Here is a 24,112-nt window from a genome sequence, read left to right as displayed (position 1 = left end):
AGTGGTTTAATATAAGTCTGACAAGTATGGATGCCCCCTTATGATGTTTTAAAACTGCCATGTCTACTTTCTAATAGAATGACTGCATCATCTGCTTTCAAAAGTTGTAATGATCGTAGTCGTTCCTTTATTTGCCGCTCTTTATATTTTGTTAAGCGTGACGCATGACCTGTCTAACTCCACGGGACATCACTGACTGGCCATGTGTCCTTGCCATCTATTTGGGTGTTTTTGATGCTTAGATTTTTTTTAAAAAACCCGAAAATATCTGTAACGAATACTTTTTTGATTTTCAGTGCATTTTGTACATTTCTGTGGCCGATTACAGATTTATTTTATTGCCATAGACAAAAATTTCTAAATTCACCTAGAGAAAATTTAATTTTTGGTATGGCTATCCTCAAACTATTTTTGTAAATATAACCTCAAATAATCTGCGGCTGCGCTTCTATTTTCTATTATTAATTGTGTAAATAATAAATTTATTCATTAGAATTACTTGCATTATGTTTCATAACAATAAAATTCAACTAATGAAGCAATCTTTAAAAAATGTAGACTAAAGGTGTATAATACGTCAAGTGTCATAGCTTAGATACATATGAAAACTTTAAATGGGTTTTCAGCCTCAATTTCAAGGAAATTCGGTAAAAAAAAATAATTTGCCGTGTTCGTTTAGTTTACCACCATCTTGCATGGTTGTGCACACGAAACTGTGGTAAAAAATTGTGGCCTAGGTTGGTACAGTTAATTAAAAGTGCACCACTATGATTCCCATCACCAATCTTTGTAATTTATCCAATCGAGCATTGAAATCTCATGCTGTCACGAAATATATTCATCCATATCGGTATCGTGTGTCCACAAATAAATACAAATTGTTGTCCAGTGACTTTTCATCCAAGCAAGTAGGCTTTCCCAGTCAGTCCCAAGTTGTGATCGCCGGCTCTGGCATAGTCGCCAACTCAGTAGCATATCATCTATCGCAAAATGGATGGAATGATGTTATCGTCCTCGACCAAAATACAATTGCAAGTGGAACATCTGACTTCAGCTCTGGAGTTTTGGGACTATTTAAGCCCATAGCTATGCGAAATTTGATAATGTATAGCATAAAGCTCTATCGGCAATTGCAAGAATTAGGTTTCGACATCGGTCTTAAGCAGACTGGAAGTTTGAACTTGGCCCAAACTAGAGACAGAATGATCGCAATGAAAAGGCGAATGGCGTACAATCTCCCGACGGGGTTGCATTGCGAGGCCATCAGTCCCAATGAAATTAAAAGAATCTTTCCAGATCTACGAACGGATGACTTGGAAGGTGGAGTGTGGGTGCCGGATGACGCTGTTGCGAATCCGAAGGCTATATGTATTGCACTCTCTAAATTGGCACGCCAAGGGGGCGTTCAGTATTATGAGAATTGTCTCGTGCAAGAAATACTGACAGAAAACGGACACGTCCACGGAGTTCAAACTGACTGTGGAGTTGTGAGATGTCAAATATTTATCAATTGTGCTGGTATGTGGGCCCGAGAGTTAGGCCTCCACTGCAATCCGCAAGTAATAATTGATTTAACTACTCTTGACATCAATAAAAGTAAAATTTTTTAAATGCATTTATATTGAATCCTGTTTACGTCTCTTAGGTTAGGATACCAGCTTATCCAGCGGAGCAATACTACGTCATCGCGGAAAATAATACCGATCCGAATTTACCTTGCGTCAGGGATTTCGATGGCCACACATATGCCAGAGAGTGGCAAGGTAACCTACTCATTGGGTGGTTTGAGAATGAAGCGAAGCCTGCTTTTGGTGATTGGGGTGTACCCAGAGACTGGAAGAAACATCTTCATCAAGATCCCCAACATTTTGGTGAGACAATCAGGTTTTTACGTGCAGTGCATTCATCAAAAAATGTCATTGTCTTTTTCCATAAATTTTATTAAAACTTTAACTACTTACTGCTCCCGCCAATATGGTTTCCTATTATAGCCAATTACCCCGTTTACACATGCATGGATTTACTGATGACAGTATACGTATTATCTCGGCCATTACAAGAAAATGTATGTGTAAACGTGTATTATCCTGCAGTTGCAAGATTGCATGCATGAATCAAAAAAGCTTGAAAGCTTCTGAATTTTCATGCCACAGTTTGGATCTTTTCGATCTGCGCTTGCGCAGTAGAACGATAGTGGCGAACCTACCGGCAAAAAAACGAACTACACCGCGCAAAAACTCATTCAGAGGTTAACCGAATTTTACAACCTGTCAAATAGTACCTACCATAAATTGACAACATCTCGTCTTGCATACTCTTGAAGAATGAGATTGGAGAGACAGTTAGCACTTTTATGTTTAAAATACTCACTATTGCTGCAAATAAATCCATGCACGTGTACAGGCGCTAAATAATTAAGAACTCTACGCCACAGTGTCATCTTTAGATAAATACAAATATGTGTTACTGTTTTGTCAGGGTAGCTCCACTGGACATTTGAATTTTCTAGTTTGATCGTAAATAATTTTGAGTGGCGAATGTACATTAAAGGTTGATCTCAAATACTAGTTGTCGGGCATATAAGTCTGTGGGATTTTGAATGAAGAAATTGAACGGCTACCAGAAATATTTATTCTTTATGTACTCTACAATCATGGCTTACCCAGTGTTTTGCTTGAAATCCTGGCAGATGACCTGTGTGATATCTTGAATCCAAGATGACCGCTCCTAAACGTAGATGCTTTCCTTGACACACCGAATTATTTTATTGACCGGTTCGAGTTTTCTGTTTTCCTTTTATATGATTGATATATTATTTTACTTTGTAACAATCATTAGCATTATATAACTTTCAGAACCTCTTTGGGAGAAAGCAACCCACAGACTTCCACATTTAAAGAATATAGTTCAACCGAATGTATTGAATTCGGCGGATAATTTTACTCCAGACGGCAGATGGATTTTGGGTGAAGCCCCGGAAGTCAAGAATTATTTTGTTGCTTGCGGAATGAACGGAAACTCATTACAAGGAAGCGGCGGTATTGGAAAAACAGTGGCAGAATGGATTATTGAAGGTCGTCCCACAATTGATCTCCTACAATTCAATGTTGCCAGATTTTTAGACCTCCATAATAACAGACAGTATCTTCAGCAAAGAACTAGAGAAGTTGTCGGAAGGTAATCAAAACAAAATCATCCGGAAAAAACTTTTGAAACAAAATATGTTAAGTACTAAACCTTAATAAAAAAATGTAATGTACCAAGTATTTTTCCAACTTTTGATTTTTCTTTCAAATGTCAGATGATAAAATGTAAAGTATACTAACAGAGTTACGAGGAATCTTTGTTAGCCACAAGCTCAACTTAATGGATCCTTGTGGATAAAAGACACATCGAGAAAACAAATGGTTTTTACCAGTAAAGTTGCAGGATTCAATTTTGCATCAGTACCTACTACCAGCTTGCAGATACGCACTCTACCACTACTCTTAAAAGGTCTAACTTTCATAAAATGTCTACATCTACAAAATCAAATAATTATCTATAATTTTTTTTATTTGCATGAAAATTGTTTCTTGAGATTTTATGAAATCTAAATGCAAATTGACTATCATTATGTGTAGTCGAAATATCTAAATGTGGTGCGTCAGGTTTCCTATAACAATTTAAATGTCTCTGATAACAGTGTTATTAAAATCCCACATACAATTACGATTTCGATACTAATCATACAATAATTATCGTTAAATGTGAACTTGTCTTTGTAAACTAAATGCGTTTTCTAACCTAACCTATACATCCAAAGAATGCATGAATTATTTGTTTCCGAGTATATCAGCTCTAAATATTTTCTTTTAGGCATTTTTCTATTCTTTATCCACACCAATGTGAATATAAGAATGCTAGGAAATTAAGATGCTCACCTTTGTATAGCGTTTTGGAGAAAAGGGGAGCAGTTTTTGGCATTAAAATGGCATATGAAAGAGCACTCTATTTTGACACATCACAAGGCAGTAAGCAATAATTATATATTTATTTATAATAAATTTTCCAAAAAAGGCAGTTTATATAACAACACCATAATTATATAATGAGGCTGCCGTCCACTATTCCTTTCTTTTAATAATAGGTATATAATTATATAATTCTGATCTCCTATTTAAGGATTAGATTCTGAGATAAAATGTTCAATCCTAGAATCCCGGGATTGGAGAAAACATGAAATTTTTTGCATTAATGGAAAATTTCACCATCAATATGATATATAATGGGAAAATCCATACAGATATTTCACATTCAATGACTTGTTTTATTATGTTTTAGCGAGATATAAAAATCATTAACCAATTGAACTGATGTTCTCATTGTAGAACTCCATTGTAATGGCTTTAAAATAAGGTTTTTTTATATTTGAGTTGGAACCTGTTTTGGATTATCAACCCATCTTCAAAGGGATCCTAAAATAACTACCTAATCTAAAAAATTCAGACTGATCGCGCTTACAACACATGCCAGAAAGAGGGGGTGTTTTGTGTCAAACCCACAGTATTCATACTCTAAAGGTAGAAACAAATTATTATCACGTCATATGAGCACACAAAGGTCGCGTCACTGACCAACAGTGTGCATCAGTAGCGAAGGTTGGAGGTATGCTGTTAAGATCCGCCCTATAAAGTACACAAAACTTTGTTAGTCATACATATTTGTTTTTATTGAACTATGACTACAATTTACAGATGGTATTGGTTAGTTTTCAAAAGTCACGTATTACCTGCTCAACCCAAACCATAACGGTATTGGTATATTTGGACGATACGACATAAATGTGCACACTTTTTCATTCATTTTAATTTGTTTTCGTTGGATTGAGAATACATATTACACATCTTGTTTGTTCATTTTTTTAAATTCATTAAGCCCTGCCTAAACCAAGCTATAGTAGACAAAAAATATTATTCTATCTATAAAATATTCAATGTTATGTATGATTTAATTGCATAATTTTAGAAATTTTATAGATAGACGAGTATTTTTTGACTATTATGGCTTGGTTTCGCAGGGTTTAATTGAATTTTTAAAACTAACCAACATCATCTGTAAATTGTAGTCTTATTTCAATGAAAATAAATACATATGACTGACAAAGTTTAGTGTGCACTTTATAGGGCGTATCTTGACAGCCTACCTCCATCCTTCGCCACTAGTATGCATACATGTATCAAAACCACATTGAAGTCACCTCACTCATGTGTGATGGAACTTTCTTTTATTTTCTGCAAATTTACACATTTTCGAATCATGTGTTCTCACCTATTTTTGTTTTTAGTGGTTTGGAAGGAGCCACATGACATATAATTGATACAATATTTATGTAGTTTGTCAGTTTTTATTATTGAATGTTATGGTGATTTTAATGTATGGGTTCACGTGACATGATAAAAATGTGTTTGTTCCTCTATACCGCCCTCCGCAATCGCAAATGCACAGCGTCGAATTACAGCTAATATTTGCTGACTATGGGTCACACAATGCATATGTCGCTCTCTACAGGCTAGCATTGGTCAACGTCAAGAGGAGGCATTATAGGTATGCTCTCATGGCAATTTACCAATACATACATTATTTATGTAATGTCATCTTTTTCTCCCGTGTGCGTGAAATCCATCACCATCACATCTGAGGCGTATCCTACGTCCAAATATTTGAAGGTGTTCGTACATGTAAGGTTTCGTAGGTGTAAGGTGTACGTGCGCCAAATTGACTTTCGAGCTGGATAACTTATTCTTTAGTTCGTGAGACTTCGGTCCGACAACATTGATGACGGTGTACATTGATGTGACATCATTCAAAACAACCGTGTTATCGCTGGGCTGTAGTAACTACTCTATCAACAGTTTTCAGGCCACTGATTTGTATGATTTTTTTTTTAAATAATAATAATTTTTGTTTATCTTATCAGTGTATAACTTTTTGAAAAGATTTGTATTAGACAAGATTGTAGTCGACAGAGATTTCGGGATCAAAACATCCAGTGGATCCCGATGCCTAGTATAAGTTATTTTTAGAAATAGTCATAATCTAAATTTTGATCTGTTCGTTTTAGTTGACGGTGCTGTTGCTAAAATGCCACCTGGAAGTTTTTACAAACCTAAATTCTTTGATTTCATGAGAAAAGAATACCTCGCGTGTCGAGAGGGTGTTGGCATAATAGATATGTCATCGTTCTCTAAAATTGAAATAAAAGTAAGTACAATGCACGTTACCTAAAATATTCAAACATCAAGCATTCAATATTAACTTCATATGAGGTGATATCTATTTTAAAAACTTATTTAAGTTCAAAATTTTGTAGTAAACAATAATGGGGTGTTTTAAAGTTGGTTTCTTTTTTAAATGAGAGTTGTTTTTTAAATTTGCATTTGTTTCTGTGTGAGAATCTAATGGTTTGAGCGAATGGCTAACAACCATTCCTTCTAAAAGAATCTATTAATATAGCTTCCATGGAGTCCCGTGATACATGCCCTGCTTACTAGCGAAAATGGTTATTTTCTTTTTTCCATTACAGTGGAACCCCGATCTACCGTTCTCGCATAAATCGTTTTCCCGCACGGATCGTTCATTTTTGAAAGTCCCGCCAAACACCCATAAGAACAATGTTAACACTTTGATCGCCATGGGGGTCGCCGGTGACCAGCAAGGAATACCTACGTTTGAGTTGATTTTCAGCGCCGGTATTATCCTATATGAGTTGGTCGGCATGGCTCTTCTGTATGTTACTGCAGCTTGGTCTGAGAATATTCCTTCAAAGTAATTAAAGATAGGCTCACTATGTAATTACATAGTGAGCCTAGTTAGTAAAGAATGTAATGAACAAAAACTTTTCCTTGATATTAAAATGAAAATTGCAGAGATTATAAAAACGTAAGTTATAGAAATTATGTAAATTGAAAAAAAATAGTATTACAAAAATGATTGTAATGTATATGTATATTTCCAGTTTATATGTGTATCCAGGTATAGGTCTAAGGTACACAATTTGAAAACTTTTATTCCGTATTTGTGCCTTTTCTGTTTATTATAATATCTGAATATAATTCGACCTCGAAGTGGCACCACATATGGATAGGTGACCGGCGAAATGGACGGCCCGGCGCAATATAATAAATTAACCTGTTGGCGCCGCGACGGACACATGTGGCCGGCACATCATAAAAACCAATATTTACATTAAAAAAATCATCAAAATGAAAGAAAACATTATATTCATTCATAACCCATCAAATAATACCTTAGAAACAAATAATCATTTTTTAACTATTTTACGTAAAACGAGTTGGCGATCAATGTGTTGAATAATCCCGCATTAACCTTTCCCCGATTTATCGTTTTCCTCGATCTATCGTCTAAATAATATGGTCCCGTCACAAATATTATCCCGATTGACCGTTTTTGTTGAATATTTTTCTTTTCACTTTCGTAGAATTGTTCATGATACCACGCATACAGACCTTTCAGTCGCGTCGCTTTGTTTGCACAGGTCGATCGGTGTTCAGGCTTGCCTCGCATCTTGTATCACAAATTTTTATAAGTTGCAACTAAAATGCCCCCCATGAAAAAAACTAGAACTCTAGCTGAGAAACTGAAAATGACGTTGAAAAAAATCCAGGAGAAAAACGAGTTTTTTTTCATTTTTTTTATATTTTTTTTTTTTTGACCATGTCCGATTCTAATAGGATCATATGGGCCTCCACAGAGTAGAGGTTTGTATTGACAGATTTTGTTTTTTACGAGAAATGGATGTCAGCCACTTGCTCAACCTATTAGGTCCATACCCTGACTCACACAAATTGAAAAACAATATTGTGTACTTGCCAGACCCAGGATTCGAACCTGGGACCCATGGCGTGACTGTCCAACGCTTATGCCGCGCGGCCATCGTGGGTGCATTTATTGTATTTTTTTAGAGCCCCTTGAAAATCGTGGAATCGGGGAAGAAATCGGGGTTTCACTGTATACTGTATTTTCAAATTGAAAAAATATGCCTATTTTTATGAGCCAATTATTGCAATAAATTTGACCATACCGTCGGTGTTTTGTAAAAAGGGCGAATTAACCAAAATGCTACATACTTTACAGGAGGAGGATTTTTAACTTTTGACATTTATTTGTTTTTTACCTGTAGAATATCTAACAAATTTATAATAAAGCTTCGAAAGAATACTGCCATTATAATAGGTATTATTATATAATATTTTAAAAGGCCTAATATGTCACATTTGCTTTTTATTTCGTAATTTTAATTAATTTAATTTTAGTCGATTATCGTTTTTAAGTAATTTCCTGTGGAGATAAAAATTCGCCGTTTTTACACAACAAAGCTAGTGGGGTACATATTGTATTTTCATTAAAATCTCGATTTCACCAAAATGGTTGATTCGCCTTTTTTTACAAAACACTGACGATATAAGCATTTTTTTCCTATACTTTTGACGGGTTTTGGAAGTCATTATCATATTGTGGTAAATTACACAGGGACATATTTTTTGTTAAATTTTATTATTATGATGTGGGCATCAGTTTTTGGGAATGACATTAATATTATTTTTAGCAAATATTTTATCAAGTATTGTCTGTCATCTTTAAAATTAAATAGCAAATCTAGGTATTAAATATTACAACGTAATATAAACTTACATGATTAATGAATAGGCCTCTGCATTTGACAGTGCTGTTTAAAGTGTGAATTAATAAATCTACTCCTTATTGTAATAGGGTCATACAACAATCAAATATTAACGGTACATATAGTGATATGATAGGCAACCGAATGCGTGGGTTTCTTGAACAACCAGTTTGCAGATATTCTGTCGTGCATTGACACATTCTTACGATTACCGATGATGAATGTTACCAATCTTCCAGATGTCTTTACAGAATCCAGTTTTAGTAACACAGAGATTATTAAGAGTAACTGCGGGTTTTAATAAGTGAACGGCTTAATTCAATTGCAATAAATTTTCCATAAAATATGATAAATTAATCTAAATATTATAGTATAAAGAAATAATATAGTATTTTTGTGTTTACCCTTTTTTTTACTTTTATTCTTGTTCAAAGAGAATGCATAGTAGATATATTTAGAAATATAAAATTATTTGGAAATATTATTACCCTTATTTTTAAAAATCCTCATAATGAGTTTCAGAGGCGCTGTTTGCCTAGTGCGCCAACAATCTCACCATGGCATTGGACCTACATAATATTTAGTGTACTTTATCCATCCTAAAATGACATGAGAAGTTTTAAACTATTAAAATTTAATATTTGTTTCACTTTTTGTTTTACAGCTAGGCTATGATCAGGTAAGAATACAGCACCAAATTGATTAAATTGTTTGCCATGCTTTGTTTCGTTTGGATAGGTAGTAGTGCTACAATTATTAAATCATATTATGCTTATAATATAATGTAGATTGACACCAAATGTTGAAGAAAACCTTCTTCTATAAAGATAGAGCCTAAACATAATGAATGTTAAGCAAAAATGGACCCTCTTGACAACTAATTTTCTTATAAACTGTCAGAGTAGTAGTTTGTTGATATTGCATAGGAAAAAGTGCACTTATGACAAACTGGAACTTGCTTCAGCAATTTGATTGTGAAAAAAACACAAAAAGCTCCAATTGGCAGAAGGTTTCTTCAACATTGTTTATTGCTTATTTAAATTTGTTTGCAATCTTGAACAAGAGAGTGGGGTTGATGGTGTAAGTTAGTTTTTAAAATTCTACTAAACCCTGCCTAAGCCAAACCATAAAAGATAAAAAATATTCTTTTATCTATAAAATATCTAAAATAATGTATGATTTAATGGCATAATTTTAAATATTTTATAGATAGAAGAATATTTTTTATCTATTATGGTTTGGCTTCAGCAGAATTAAATTAAATTTTAAAAACTAACCAACACCATCTGCATTATGAATTCTTATGTAGTAGTATGACTGACAAAGTTTAGTGTGCACTACATATGTTGGATGTCTACAGCCTAGCTCCACCCTTCGCCACTGATATGTACTTACTATAATAACTCCATTATTATACACATAGTTTTAATAGAACTATGTTACTTATTACATTACATTATTTTATGATAAAAATATGGTTTGTAGAGATTGTCTTCTGTCTATTCTTTATTTTTTTCTTTTCTGCTACATCTACATAATATTAGTTTGATGCTTTGAATGCATTCATAACATTTAACATAATAACACACATCTTGTATACAATTCCACTATTAGTCTCAGTTGTTTATTTTGTGGGTATGCATTCGGTTGATTAACATTTAATAATGTCCATTTAATACTTTTTTCAACGGGTAGTGTGTGTATTAGTTATTTTGTCCTGTGTGTTATAGTAAAGATTATAAATTGACACTTGAAATTCATTTCAAAATTACACCCCATTACACGTGCATGGATTTACTTGTGACAGTACGTATTATTGCGGCCATAACAAGAAAATGCATGTGTCAACATGTATTATTATGTAAGATTGCATGCATGAATCAAAAAAGTTTGGCTTCTGAATTTTCATGCGACAGTTGGATTTGTCCGATATCTGCGCCTGCGCAGTATAACGCTGCCCCCATAAGCAAAAAGGCAGCTATTTGGCAAAAGTTACATTTTGAGATATTTAGGCATTAACGTTTTTTCAACTTCTCTTAATATTTTTTTAAAATAATGTGGATGAAACATTTCGTCACCTTAATTAGTAAAACTCTTGGGTCCACTTTTGCCAACTTTACAGGAGAGACAAAAAACTGTTTAATTTTTAAACTAGTATTAATTGTAAGATTTTGAAATACATTTTGGATGTTTTGTGAGAAACTAATTTATGTGCTCTAAAATAGTGTTTAATTATACCCATAATAGTTATAGTATATTTTTGGAGTTACGAGATTACATTTCAATTTAGCATTAGAGTATGAAATATTTTTTGGAAGCATTTATGATTTTCATGATATGAAAACAAAACACAACATTATTAAAACTAAAAAGAATAAAACCTAGTAGGTACAGGAAAATGATAAAAACATGCAACAAAGTAACAATGACATCAATCTACTCATTTTCATATTATGGTATATTGCCGTTGTAATTGTTAAAATCAACAGGCATGGTTTTTTAAGTTCTTGAAGATCTGTGTATTTTCTTTTCTTAATTTTCAATCTAAATGGGTAATGGGCTTGGCAAGTTGCATAAAGTTATTGGCGAAATGTTTTTGTTTCTCCTCTGTGGAAGTATCATCCAATCGTTGATAAATCTTAATTTATAATGAATTGTGCCATTTCAAATTTATTTATTTTTTACATACCGTGGTGTGGCGTCAGTTGACTTTTCTTCTAAATAAATTAAAAAATTATTCTTGCAAGTTATTCTCCATGTAATAGACCCTCCGTCTCATTCCACACAAAGCAAAATCCATCGGATTTTTTAAAATCAAAGACAAAGAATATGGACCACTAACTTTATATTATAATACAGACTAGACACCGTACTTTTATGGCAGAGTAATACCACCTGCAGGTCCATTATAAGCTCCTTAGTTATCTCTTTTATTTTCTCATCTCTTGCGTCCTATTTCTTTTGAATACGGAGGTCATATTGTAATTCAGTTATATTAGTGCCTACCATTAAAGCAACGCAAACCTTGCATTCATTCTTTTATCCTCTGATACAAGGAAATATTTTCCTTATCCAAAGCTTTGTGGAATTGATAGAGCATGACGCGTCCCTGGTCTCTACACCAAATGTTCACATAAAACTTATACAGCTCTGCTTTTTAAGTCCACTGTGGCTGGAGGTATAATTTTTTAATTAATGACCTACAATAATGAGACTCCATCTTTTCATTTAGGAATTTTAAAATTTTCTATATTCCTTCAATTATTTCAATCATCGAAAATCAACAATGTCGGCATATATTATGAATTAAAAAATTAAAATTTATATTATTATAGTAGGTATATAATATACATACCTCAATGATATTTGTTTAAGTTTACGCAAGAAATATTCTAAAATATGTAGGTAGATACAATATGTTTATAAGTTTTAACGCGAGCAGCAACCGCAACACGACTCGACTGATGTTCTTACAGCCAAAATGACCATAGATAACGGATTTATGATTTCATGGAGATACAAGAGTTGCCTAGAAAATGTAACAAAAAATTTACCAACAGATTAAATCATTAAAAGGGCCAAAAGTGGACTTATGAGATTTACTAATTGAGGTGACAATTTGCTTTATGGTATAAGCAAAAACCAATATATTTTCAATTGATGCTGTGTTTTTGCTTATGAATCTCGTTATACTGTCTTTTTGTTTAGATTAATTACCGTTTTCGTGAAAAAAACATAAAACAATGTGTCGATTTTTATACTGAAACAAATTTTATACTGCTTTTGACTTTATGTCAAATGGTTCAGAATTTCACGTAGAACATTATCTGTACACTAACCCAATTTATGATTTTTGTCAAAAAGCTGCCTTTTTCCTTATTGGGAATCTATCATAGTGGCGAACCTGCCGGTAAAAAACCGAAATACACCGTGCATAGACTCATTTTGAGGTTAACCGATTTTCACTACCTGTCAAATAGTACTATAAAATGACACCATCGCATTGATACACCCCTGTTACAGGCGGGCTTCTCCCGGTGTCAAATAATCATTTAGTAGTCATAAGTCGAAACGTAACCCTGACCTCTAGAAACGGCTTCATAAAACATCTAATCTGATTCCTTGCTCAACTACGTAATTTTTCTTATTCATAAGTAAAGGCCTTCGTCCGGTGTGTGAAAATCATATACTGGGCGGAGGTGTAATTAAAAAAGTATAAATGATGATGGATACGATAAAATTTCACGCGATAAAATTTGGCCAATCACGAGAGTCCTTTTTGCTGGACGGCGTGGGTACGCGAAATTTGAAAAAGTGAAAGAATGTCAGTGAGCGTCTGGTTTTCAAATCGTACGGACCTGACGACTACAACTGTAAAAATCCCAAATATAATTTGTAAAACTAAAAATTAAGAAAATACAAGAAGACCACGTTACGAGCATGAAAGGCCGTGTTTTATTTACACTCAAATCGTTTTAACTCTTTTTTTTGTGAATCCGGGGTTCGATGGACACCTGAGCTAGCCGCTGGAACCCCGGGTATCTCAGCATCTTGCTTACTCTTGTATTATAAGATTGGCGAGACAGTTGGCACTTTTACGTGTAAACAGTTATTATCGCGATAGTTTAAAATACACACTATTGCTGCAAGTAAATCCATGCATGTTTACAGGCACTATAATGTTGATATTCTCCAATATGGTGGAATGATTGAAAAATATTAACTACATAATAATATGGTTTGGGTATATTGTGTTTTCTTGTAATAATTATATCACTATGTTGACGCACAATGTATTTTTTTTCAGTCAACTGAAAATGAAGTACTTAACTATTTGCAAAATTTATGTTCAAACGACGTGAACATTCCAATTGGAGGGCTCGTGCACACCGGAATGCAAAACGAAGAAGGCGGTTACGAAAACGACTGCATGCTGGTGCGACTGGGCACAAGCGACTACTTCATGGTCTCCCCGACCAGTCAACAGACTAGAATCTATGATTGGATGTCCAAACACCTGCCCAGCGATAATTCGGTTATTTTGAATGATGTCACATCAATGTACACCGTCATCAATGTTGTCGGACCGAAGTCTCACGAACTAATGAATGAGTTGTCCAGCTCGAAAGTCAATTTGGCGCCATACACCTTCAAAAATTTGGACATAGGATACGCCTCAGATGTAATGGTGATGGCATTCACGCACACGGGAGAACCGGGATACTGTCTATACGTCCCGTCGGAGTACGCGTTACACGTGTACGATCGTCTCATGACGGTTAGAAATTATATTAAACCGCCGGCTAGGTGGGACAATAGCCCCGCCTCTCTCTAGGAATACTATGTTGGCATTGCTCACACGCTTAGCCATAATTTTTTTTAATAAAATTTGTTCTTACCAAAATAAGTTAGCTTTGACATAATTCTATGAATAATTATTTCATCACGAACACTTTAAATCAACCGCCGACATTATTATCAAGCCTATAATAAATTCAATTATCCAAAACATTGGTATGAAATCATTGATTAGAAAATATCTGATTTAATTATTTATTTGTTGGACATAATTTATAATTACATACTATCATATTTTTATGGAATGGATATTAAAAAAATAATGCTTCGCAATTTTAGGTTGGTAGAGATTATGGAGTACGTGATGTGGGCACATTGACCCAACTGTTCATGAGGATTGAAAGGTTTATTCCTTTTTGGGCAGAGGAGTTGACCAGTTCAGTGACGCCATTTGAAGCAGGAAATGGTTACAGGGTAAAGTTGGCTGTAAGTATATTCACTTTTCCTAAAAGCTGTGATATTATCTTGAGGTAGTTTTTGAAAATTTTAGAGGAGAAATATTGCTTGAAAAGTTTTTGAAGTCAGAGTTTTTTTATAATCGGTAGAGTGAATCCGGTTGAAGTGTAATGGAAAGACAGTCACGGATGTCAATGGGGAGTCCCGAAAACTCACTACTTCAGAATACTTTCCGAAATTCAGCCGAACAACGATTGAAAGAGGAAGATGAAAAGAAAATGTATGAATGTCTCTATAATAATAATAAAATTCCTAAAAGTGGATAACGGCATGTCCTAGAACAGAGACCAACACAAAAAGTTCCACTTCTGTCACGGGTGCTTCCCACGCTTACATTTTTTTAATATACAGTAAGTACTCAGTAATCCGCCACCCCGAAAACCAGACAAGTGTCCGATTAGTGAAAGCGGCGGATTATAGTGCATACATACAAAATATGGTCAAAATTAAAACAGGTATTTCGTAAAAATAGTTTTTTAAGAAATTTGTACTAGCAAATAACGGTTTTATTTATAATCAAAATCAAGTATTTACTAAATTATACATATTTATAAACTAAGTTTATTAACTAAATATTAAACAGTAAATCACTTGATACAACCAGTTGTTGTGTGAGGCAGATATTCTTGAATGGCTTAGGATTCCTGGCTTTCCCTATGACCAAAAGCTTCATTTTGTGTGTCCTGGTTGCATTGAAGCACGGCATAATTGTGATGCGGTCCTTGGGTACTTTCTTTCCTGATATATTACTTTCTTCGTGATGGACGTATGTTTTACGAAGGAGAAGTTTCCAAAATAAACCTGTCTCATCTGCGTTGTATACTTGTACGCAGCGGACTACTGAATTTGACAATTGAATACCGGCGAATTATAGAGCTTGATTTTGTGCTTTCAACTAGTAAAAATAACGGCAGACTATAAATAGTAGTTGTCGGATGTATAAACCATATTGTAAATCACAATGAAGTATCAGGCCATTATTTGATAGTGTGTTATATATCGACACCTCCTACGTAGAGTATTGTAAAAAATCGCAACTTTACAGGAGAGCGGTTTAAAGATACAAAAGCTTGGTGTAAGTCGACCTTTTGAATGTTTTGCACCAAATTTGGGATGTCAATTGTAAATTATAAATAGATTTGTTTTGCATTAAAGGATATCTAATATTTTCTGTGGTTAATCAGAAAATGCAGTTACAACATTATAGTGCGGAAAAGAATTTGTTCGAAATATTGTATAAAGCACATACAATAGTTTACGGCGGAACCTCTTACATGCATTTAGTTGTATGTGATACTTATTATAATTTACGTCGTCATGGTTTTGGTGAAATATATTGTATATGTTAGATACAATCCTTCACCTAGGATTTTTTGGGTATTTAAAATCATAATTCGGTAATAACAATAATTAAAAGTTATGGTATGGGTCGTCAGATAGATAGGTTGGAAAAAATACTCTATATAAAATTGCTTTTATTGTCATTTAATAAAACATTAAATAAATTTAAGACTTTCATGACATGATAAAAATTAAACATACAAAAAAAAAATAGAGAAGAAATAATTTCAATCAAAAATCCAATTCAAGGAAGTATGTAAATATTGAAATAAAATTAAAAGCAAAAAATAAAGATTACAATCACTTCAAACCAACGTTTTTGGTTAAATAATATATCAAATATCAAAGGAAAATCAGACAAGAGAATAACAATGGGTGATTAAGTGGAAGGGTGCACTTCAGGTTAAATAAGTGAAACTGAAAAAGAAATCATTCTTCAACTATTTTTTTACACTGACATATTAATTATTAAGCTGATTTTATTTTCATCCTACAAAAACACAATTTGCTATAGGTGTTCGTATTTACAAATAATAAAATCAATCTTCCTCAGAAACTGCTGATGGAATTTCAGTGGTAGGTATTAACAGGTATAAAATCACTGAAAAACTCAAGATAACGTTCAGGAATGATTCCATTGTTGCACATATGCAGTAAATCATCTGTCTTAGCTTTTGGAATTGGCAATATTTGTGAATAAAGAACCTTTACCGAAAAAGAAGTTTCTCGTTGCGTGTGCTATGTGTTACTTTTCACGACCATGGTCGAGTTGACAGTGCTGGACAAGTCGCACTTGTAATTAATCTTAAACGGATCATTGTGATTTATATTAATTTGTATTAGTCCATATATGATAATTTAATAGAGCTCTGAAATCAAACATGTCTACGTGATTGATCTCTACCACATCCTCAGGTTTTCCTTCTTGTTTTGTCCATCCAACTACACAGTACCATTCTGGAGGTGCAAAAATTTGTTTGTTTTTCGAACATCTTTCAATCAGGGCTTGAACGCAGTCCTCTTCATTTTGCGTATGTCCCCTTTCCAAAAATGTGTGCTATACATTAACATTGTATTTATGGACCAAATACAGTCATGTTAAAGTCATAAACAATGCGATTTCTGTTCTGGCCTATATTGTTAGAGCAAAACCTGAATTCTTTTGCTTATAGACCACAATAAGTAAGCAACTTGAGTCCTCATTTGCACCTCGTTTGCCTTCAGCTTCCTGCTATATGTATCATGTAGCTACCTTTTGTGTAAATTGAAAAACTGTGAAATTGCAAACTGATAATTTACGTTTATAATAAAATATACTTAATCAAATTTCCGTGAAGGGCATTCAAAATTTTTTGGAAGTCAAAATTCGCAGATAAAATTTTGCCGTGTAATGATTGAACATCAGGTTTATCAAATAATCTTAACTGACGAGCACGGTTCTTGCCATAAACTGGGAGTTGTTCCGTGGATGCTACTCGTACTTGTAAGTTTTTGAAAATGTGACATTGGTCACACTGGTCCTTTTTAGGGACATAGTGACACAACACAATTTAAAATTTTCATTGATTATAAATAATAATTGATACTGCCTTTCTGTTTGAGCTTTATGTGTGTATATTATGGGTTCATACCATTCATTATATAGTTTAAATAAATGGGTAAAATCCAGGTCGCCATCTAAGTAAAGTTTGCTCGATCGCTGTCGAACATAATTTGATTCGACCGGTTGGATGGACTTAACATGGTCGGAAACACTGGTATTCATATCATCAGTTAATACAACATTGTAATTTTTGTGTCGACTTCGTTGATCAGGTGTTAAAACGGCAGTTTCATTATCCACCTTGTCCAAAGCTGTGAATACGAATTGGTCACAAATAGAGAATGTAGCTAGAAACTTTTTTTGCAGACCTTAACCAGCTCCATGTTATTTTCATTTTGATATTTCGTCAGATGATATTTAATGGTAAAACTTCGCCACGACTGAGTTTCAGTAAAAACTTTACGTTGCTTTTCATTTATCGCTAATTTAGCAACATATTACCACTTTTATTTCGATCACCCGAAACCTTAACGATTATAATTGAGGTTTTTTTAAAAAAAAAAATGATTATAAAGCATTATAAATCTCATAGTTTATGATAACAGTACCTCTTGAGGTGATTTTTCACAAAAATAGCTCTATATTTTATAATATATCCAATTACTTTTACTGTTAATCTTTTCGTGAGAATGTAGTCTGTTTGTATCAGCAACGCTGGCACTAGTCTCATCATCGTCACAAATAATGTCTAAAAGTTCCATTATCATATTTTAATCAGCACCTGGAGGCAGTGATGACTCTAAAAAGCAAAACAACTAAATAAACATGAATTTATAAAAGTTATCACGCGTATAATGTTGCAACTAAAATTGTATGTCGCCATATAATATGATAAGTAATACATACAATTTATTTTACTAAAATAAGCACGACGTAAATGATAGTGATAAATACAATATTTTTTTTCAGTTTTTTCCGACGTAAAATATGGTAAATATTACATACAATAATAGTTACACGCAAAGAAACGACGTAGACAATGGTAAGTATAACTTACGATACTTTTTGTTGTCGTACGAGAAAAAGATTAAAAATATTAACTTATCTTGAATCCTAAAGTCAGTTTCCATGGGTAGAATTTATTTCGTCCATTGTTGTTTTACTATTATTATCCGTTTCTATAATATTATACGCTGTACAATTGTATGTACGCTGTATAATTGTCCCGTCTGGCCTAATCACACATTTTTTCACACGCATAGATTTTCTATCAATTTTTGTATTCTTGACACTAAAGTCCTGTAGGGGCGGGTATATTGCGCAATATTTATTGACATTGTCTAGATCTTTTCATTATGGTATTTAACGGATATGAACGAAAAGAAATAACTGGCGTAGTATTCATCGACCTTACCGCTGCATATGACACGGTAAATCATAAAAAGTTATTGAGAAAACTTTATGAACTTACCGGCGATCTCAACTTAACGACGCTCATAGGGACATTTCTGCAAAATAGACGTTTTTTCGTAACATTACATGGTAAAAATAGCCGATGGCGATCCCAAAAAAACGGCCTGTCTCAAGGAAGTGTGCTGGCTCCAGCCCTATATAATATTTATACAAACGACCAGCCAACACCATCGAGGACAAGGCAGTTTATTTACGCGGATGATACGGCCGTAGCAGCTCAAGGCAAGACTTTCGAAGATGTTGAAAATGAACTATCCGTCACGCTGGAGAAACTCTCAGTGTATTACGAGAGCAACCACCTCAAACCGAACCCACGGAAAACACAAGTATGTGCATTTCATCTTCGGAACAAAGAGGCCAAAAGAGAACTACGTGTTACGTGGAGAGGCGATAAACTCAACCACTGCCCAACGCCGAGATACCTGGGTGTACTCCTCGACCGCACACTGACGTTCAAGCAACACTGCATTACTACAAAACTCAAAGTGTGCGCGAGGAACAATATTATAAAGAAACTAACCGGGTCATCTTGGGGAGCGCAACCACATACCCTGCGCACGTCTGCCTTAAGCCTATGCTTCTCAGCAGCAGAATATGCGGCACCAGTATGGAGCGCATCTGTGCATGCCAAACATGTGGATGTATCAATCAACGAGACAGGTCGCATCATATCGGGATGCCTGCGACTGACCTCGTTGATAAAATATACCCCATCGTAGGCATAGCTCCTCCCGATATACGAAGAGAAGTAGCGGCGAATGTCGAAAGAAGGAAGCAGACGCATGATCCCAGACACCCACTCCATGGACATCAAGCAGAGGCCCTCATGCTCAAGTCCAGAAAAAACTCCCTTAAAAGGACAACGGAAGTGGATTGCCTCCCAGAAGAGAGTCGTATCCAGAAATGGAAAGAAAGACTCTGCAATCCTTGGATAGAGCCAACAGAGGAACCCTCGCCGGGACACGAACTTCCCTTCGATGTCTGGAAGGCACTGAACAGACTAAGAGTCGGTGTCACAAGGTGCAAGACAAACCTCAAGTGGGGTGTCTTAACCGGCGAGGATGTCTCATGCGAGTGTGGGGAGGTGCAGGATGCGAAGCATATGTTGGTTTGCCCTCGAATTGGGATTGAGTGTGTTGAGGAGGACCTGTTGAAGGCCAATGACAGGGCGGTCTCCGCTGCAACGTTTTGGAAAGGAGCAGTGTGATCCCGGATACGATAAGTAAGTAAGTATTTACCAAACCATACAAAAATACAATATAACCGAAAGTTCACAGTGGTAGCGGTGTGTCACCTCCCGTCCAAAGTGAAGTATCATAATTAGCAGTAACAATACACCCGCGCGGCAAGATCTCCGCGCGTTTCCCGCGTAGTGTTGCTAAATACGTTACCATACTTCACGTCGGAAAAATTTCAAGAAATTTGAGATACAATAATATGCAATGCTTGAAAATCGCACTTATAATACGAATTTAGAAATTCTGTAAATGGCATCATATGTAATACATACTATGGATACGAAAAATGAAAAAAAGTGAAAAACGTCATTTTGTTAGTTACAATATTATACGTAGGAGGTGTCGATATATTAGTTAGTGGTGATTTTATTTACAAATAATTTTAGTATTTAATATTTTGCACGTAATTTGTATCCTAAATTTTCTCTTTTTACGAACATTTTCAGAAGGATTATTTTATTGGAAAATATGCCTTGCAGCATCAGAAAGAGAGGGGCGTAACAAAAAAGTTAGTAATGTTCCACGTAGAAAACATCGATCCGGAGTGTGACATTTGGCCATGGGGTGGAGAACCATTATACAGAAATAATCAGTTCGTTGGGACTGTTACATCTGCAGGGTATTTATTTACGTTTATTTCAAGTCATAAATTGCATTCAACAATCGAGCTTAAATATTGGGACCATACCTAAATAAGATTTCATATAAATAAAAAGGATTTCAAGTTATACACATTTATATTTTTTATAAAAATCGATGTTTTTTAAAATAGATATAAAAAATATTAAAACTATGAATTAGTCAAAAATCTAAACGGTGAAAAATTGAAAAATTACTAAACAAAATTTTAATAATAAATATAACCATAAAAATAATGTAATAATAACGTAACCTATGTACCAAATATGTGACAAATTCACATTTTTTTTACAATTGTAAGTTTATCTTTGACTTAAAAAAAAATCTTTTTAATGTTTTCAGATACATTTTAGATTTATTAATAGTTGAAATTGTAAATTGTTTTCTGTTGGCATATAGGATCCCGAGGATGCAGTTTCAAATGCCTTTATCCCAATCAACAAAAATAATAAAATACAAATCTTAAAAAAAGTGTACGTATAGTCAGTTAGGTGGTTAATAAACCATATTTAAAAATTTTTTTTTTTTCAGATACGGATTTACCACCAACAAATTAGTGTGTCTGGGATTCATTCAGAAACCGGACACGATGAATCACAGTAATATAACAAATAAGACTGTGCCTGAACACAAGCAGCAGATCGTTACTGAAGACTTTATTATGGACAAAAATGCCAAGTACGAGATCGATATTGCCGGTCAGCGATTCTCTCTGACGCCTCACATATACGCACCACACTTCCCAAATGAATCCCACGGCGTGAAGAAAACATATCGCCCTACTGTTGTGAGTCTTAAAAGGGAGGCAATGGGCAGCGCATAAAAATTAAGCTATCCCGGAAGACTGATGCGCCGATACCATAAGGCATCTCTGTAATAATTTAATTTTAATAATCAATAACAAATATACTCTTTTGTCTGTTTGACCGTTTCGGTTATTCAATAAATAACAAAATCTACCAAATATATTTAGGTTTTTGCTTGAACTTTGGTTGGTTTAACCCAGTCATTGAAGTTCGAACGTTTCACTTGGAAGAGAAATTTCTGCAGAAGCAAGGATTGAAAGAGTAGACTAATATACCGTATCGGCCTACTAAATTTAGTTTTTGTTCAAAGTAATGCAAGCTTTGTTACAGTATTGATTTATTTTTAAGTTGTCAGGCCTTTAATTTTGGACTGTGGAAGTTTAAGGAAACTGTCGGAATATAAGGAAGGTGAATACTCTTAAGTATTGGTGAATTATTATTTACTAACCGTACTGACAATGATGATGCATACGACTAAGCAGGTCATGTATTGCTTAGGGACAGAAATTGAATAAGGAATGCAAATAACAAAACTTTTGTATAAGTGACAATTTGGCGTCTGCAGCACCACTGACCCTTAAGACCCACCCACATTGAGGTGCATGTCACTGTGCTTGTCGTCTGCTCTCACGGGCTGCCGCTACGGGGAAAAAAGTGTGTAATGTCGTTGTTCCTGATGTTTAAAATCTTATCAGACTGATGCTCCCGTCCCGTAGCACATTTTAAACCTTTAAACGAACATTGTCAGTTGGAAAAATCTGCCGTAATCATTAAAACAAGAATGAGCGCACTTCACGTTGAACTTCACTGCATCTGCACCTGCATGACGTTTTTATCATATTCCACATACCTGCACTTTTCGAATGTCACGTCAAACTGTCAAACTGACGTTCTTTTTTGTTTTTAGCAGTTGGCGCTACATATTTTCTATGAGAATGTTGTCTATTATATATGGTCTGCAGGCTGTTCTATTATCTATGAATGTCATGCCGCATGTATTTTACGTACGCACACGTAGAAGCTGTTAAAATTAATTGAAATTAGCATGAATAATTAATAATAATTCAAATTACTAATTCATTGTAGGCACTCTTCATCAGTGTCATTATTCAGTGAATTTACGAGATGGTGCACGTTCAAAATATTCTGCAAAATGACGAAACCATAGACATTTTTAACGCCGTGAGTTCACGTGATAGTCCGCGATATGCACCTCAATGTGGGTGGGCCTTTAATGTCTGGATGTGTATATGTATTATAATTTTAATGATTTTTTATGAATGTGTCTGTTTAAGATAAGCTACACAGAATAAATAGGCTAAATTTGAGACTGATGAAATAATATGTGGTCTCATTTTCAGTCTGCTTGACGCAGAACTTCACCCTTAATCATGTCTACTTTATAATAACTTTTTTTTGAAGTTTACCTATCTGGAACTGAATATGTATCAGTCAGAAGCTCCCTAAGTTTTTATAAAATCCTTCAAGGGTTTCACCAAACAGAGGTTCGAAAACACTAGATACATTATACAGCCGTACAAAATTTTTTTTAATGATTGCTACCATCAATCATGATTACTTTTTGTTGTTTAATTTAGTTCTCTGCGCCCCTCTTGCTTAACTTTTTTTGATGCAGATGTTGTTGGCTCACAGCATATTTCCAATATAGCAGCTTTAAAAGTACAGTCATGTTCAAAATTATAAAAACCTTGTAATATTGAAAATTATCATGTCCTTAAAAAAAAATTATTACTCTTTGACCAAATATGTATTCTATTATAGTGAAAATTTTACAGCATGTCACTAATTGTCGAAAATGAATGTGTATCGCTCATGCTCGTTTACGATGGACCTCCACCCATATACAGTGAATATTAATTCTGTTTTTATAACTATTTGCTTAAAATCTGAAAGCCATATAAATTATAAATCAAAATAATGTTAATAATTGACACAAAAAATCTTAAATTAATAAGTACATAATCAGCCTAACATATTTATTAAACAAATATTTGGGTGTCAATATGCAATTTATTGGCTAAAAATTTTAATGCCAATAAATATTATAGTTATGCATTAAGTAGTTTGTAACAGTTGAATTATTGAGATATAATATAAGCAGAACTGTAATATGGCAAATCCTTAAGGGGGGACATGCTCGTCGAAGGTCAAAATTGAGTTTTTATTGTATTTTCAAACCATGATCCTGGACACTCCTTAAACGTTGTAGATAATCTATTTATATAATTTTGAAGCCTTATTATCCTTTATAGTTATTTTAAACATTTGATGACTGCATGAAGTATTTTTGTTACATAAAATAGTATTCTTTTAAACCTCTCGCTCTAATGTTTTAGAATATAGTCATATTTCGGTACAAAACTGTGCAGTGGTGTTAAGATTTTTTACATTTATTAATTTTTAAACGCATTTATAAAACCATTAGTATAATTTATTATGAGATAATTTTTGTAAAACATTCACGATAAAAAATTATTTTGATAATCTCTGTGATCCCAAATTTGACAAGAATTAGGCATTTTATTATTCAAAAAATCGGCAAGATTAACACATT

The 24,112-nt window shown here is 34.1% G+C and overlaps 1 protein-coding gene across 2 annotated transcripts; it reads left to right on the top strand.

Moving 5' to 3' along the window:
* Positions 1-369: 369 nt before the first annotated feature.
* Positions 370-23,669, top strand: LOC147072280 (pyruvate dehydrogenase phosphatase regulatory subunit, mitochondrial-like). Of its 2 annotated transcripts, XM_085947767.1 has the most exons (10): positions 370-1,559; positions 1,646-1,871; positions 2,856-3,177; positions 3,859-4,013; positions 6,104-6,243; positions 9,348-9,362; positions 13,491-13,961; positions 14,321-14,467; positions 20,539-20,711; positions 21,263-23,669. In XM_085947767.1, the coding sequence occupies exons 1-10, from the start codon at positions 768-770 to the stop codon at positions 21,552-21,554; spliced, it is 2,733 nt and encodes a 910-aa protein (XP_085803893.1). In that variant the 5' UTR covers positions 370-767; the 3' UTR covers positions 21,555-23,669. The 2 variants fall into 2 exon arrangements, with proteins under 2 accessions (XP_085803893.1, XP_085803894.1); XM_085947768.1 differs by lacking the exon at positions 9,348-9,362 and having other exon boundaries at positions 6,104-6,258.
* Positions 23,670-24,112: the final 443 nt, after the last annotated feature.

The sequence above is a fragment of the Rhyacophila brunnea genome, unplaced genomic scaffold, assembly GCF_057557595.1.
Source record: "Rhyacophila brunnea isolate RB1 unplaced genomic scaffold, BYU_Rbru_1.0 scaffold_2, whole genome shotgun sequence".
NCBI classification, from domain to species: domain Eukaryota; kingdom Metazoa; phylum Arthropoda; class Insecta; order Trichoptera; family Rhyacophilidae; genus Rhyacophila; species Rhyacophila brunnea.
The sequence above is the reverse complement of the archived record's forward strand: the minus strand, read 5'-3'. Positions and strand labels throughout refer to the sequence as shown.

What these genes read in the sequence shown, in the direction of transcription:
- LOC147072280 (XM_085947767.1), top strand. Translation starts at nt 768, where the DNA reads ATGATTCCCATCACCAATCTTTGTAATTTATCCAATCGAGCATTGAAA. An exon ending in TTTTGACACATCACAAGGCA is followed by an intron (nt 4,014 to 6,103) that starts GTAAGCAATAAT and finishes TGTTCGTTTTAG; the next exon opens with TTGACGGTGCTGTTGCTAAA. An exon ending in TGTACGATCGTCTCATGACG is followed by an intron (nt 13,962 to 14,320) that starts GTTAGAAATTAT and finishes TCGCAATTTTAG; the next exon opens with GTTGGTAGAGATTATGGAGT.